Source organism: Odocoileus virginianus, chromosome 16, assembly GCF_023699985.2.
Source record: "Odocoileus virginianus isolate 20LAN1187 ecotype Illinois chromosome 16, Ovbor_1.2, whole genome shotgun sequence".
Taxonomy (NCBI): Eukaryota; Metazoa; Chordata; class Mammalia; order Artiodactyla; family Cervidae; genus Odocoileus; species Odocoileus virginianus.
The window spans coordinates 33444442-33446261 of NC_069689.1; the positions used below are offsets into that span (position 1 = coordinate 33444442).

At 36.8% G+C, this 1820-nt stretch overlaps 1 protein-coding gene across 1 annotated transcript; it reads left to right on the forward strand.

The window, feature by feature from the left end:
* The first annotated feature begins 319 nt into the window (after positions 1-319).
* GPR33 (G protein-coupled receptor 33) lies at positions 320-1495 on the forward strand. Its single transcript, XM_020876777.2, has one exon. It carries the CDS (start codon positions 320-322, stop codon positions 1340-1342), a length of 1023 nt encoding a protein of 340 aa, XP_020732436.2. The 3' UTR covers positions 1343-1495.
* Positions 1496-1820: the final 325 nt, after the last annotated feature.

Genomic DNA, 1820 nt, shown 5'->3' on the forward strand with positions numbered 1-1820 from the left:
TTCTGGCTAATACCTAATTAGAATACTTTTAGCTACCTAAATCACTTATCAAAGAAAAAATATTCCAAATGTTATTTCTGTTTCACATTAATTCATTGCATCTATAGTGTTTCTATATTTGGTGCTCAAATTAATCTGATCCTAATTCCTCATACAAAAATAAAGAAAAATATCTAATTTGTATTATTGCAGAAATATTGTCATTTTAAAAACACTGCCATTTTGAATATTAATATGCAAAAATTACTATTTTAATTTCCATGTTTAATCATGTCCTTTGCTTCTTTTTTGTTGTCATTTCCAGTTTCTCATTCCAATTATGGACCTGACCAACTCTACTGATTACCTGCCCAATGGCTCTACTTTAATAAGAAACAGAACTCACATCTCAACTTCTGCCTCAACAGTGATTGTTGTAGTTCTTTTGTTTATGTCATTTTTAATTGGCACGATCACCAATGGTCTCTATCTATGGGTACTAAAATTCAAAATGAAAAAGACTGTCAATACTCTCTTATATTTTCATCTCATTCTCTCCTATTTTATTTCAATATTATTTTTGCCATTTTTGGCCATCTCTCACCTTCAAGACAATCACTGGAGCTTTGGAAGGGCCACGTGCAAGATCTTCAACAGCATTTTGTATGCAGCAATGTTCGCCTCTGTCTTCTTCATCTCGGCCATCAGTGTTGATCGTTACCTTCTCACTTTTCACCCAGTGTGGTCACAACTGCATCGAACCCCACGCTGGGCTTCCAGCATCATCCTGGGATTCTGGATCTTTGCTGCTGCCCTTGGCATGCCCTATGTGGTTTTCAGGGAGACATATGATGACCATAAAGGAAGGGTGACCTGCCAAAACAACTATGCTGTGTCTACTAACTGGGACAGCAAAAAGATGCAAACATTAAGGAAATGGATTCACGTAGCCTGTTTCAGCAGCCGCTTCTTGCTGGGCTTCCTTCTGCCTTTCCTCATCATCACCTTTTGTTATGAAAGAGTAGCCAAAAAGATGAAAGAGAGGGGACTGTTGAAATCCAGCAAGCCCTTCAAAGTCATGATGACAGCGATTGTCTCCTTCTTTGTATGTTGGATGCCCTATCATGTATACCAAGGCTTACTTCTCACTGAAAACAGATCTCTGTTTTTCCAGTTGACTCTCTTACTCACAGTGGTAACTACTACCTTCAATACTGTGTTTTCTCCCACACTCTACCTCTTTATTGGGGAGAACTTTAGAAAAGTTTTCAAGAAGTCTGTTCTTGTTCTTTTTGAGTCAACATTCAGTGAGGATTCCTCGTCAGAAAGGACAGAAAACCTAAATTCAGAAGCCAACACGTAAATTTTGGATCCCAGAGCAAACAGTGGACTCTTAGTCAAAGACATCATCAGGGGCAGATACTCAGCTTTTGTATATAATATAGTGTCTATATTAGAGAGACACCTGGACTGTACTATAGTTAGATTTATGAATATTATAAGGGCTATAAAATGTGGTGGGTAATGTTGAAAATGTGATTTTTTCTTTTTACTTTGTGGTAAAATACATGCAACATATAACACCATTTATTTTTCATTGTACATTTTGGTGGAATTAAATTCACAGTATTTTGCAATCATCACCACTATCTATTCCCAAAATTTTTAATCACCAGAAAGAGAAACTGTACCTGTTAAGCAGTAACTCTTCATTCCCCCTTCCCCCAACCCGTCATACCATCTAATCTGCTTTCTAGTTCTGTGACTTTGCTATTCTAGATGTTCTATGTAAGTGGAATCATACAGTATTTCTCCTTTTGTGTCTGGCTTATTTAACTTAA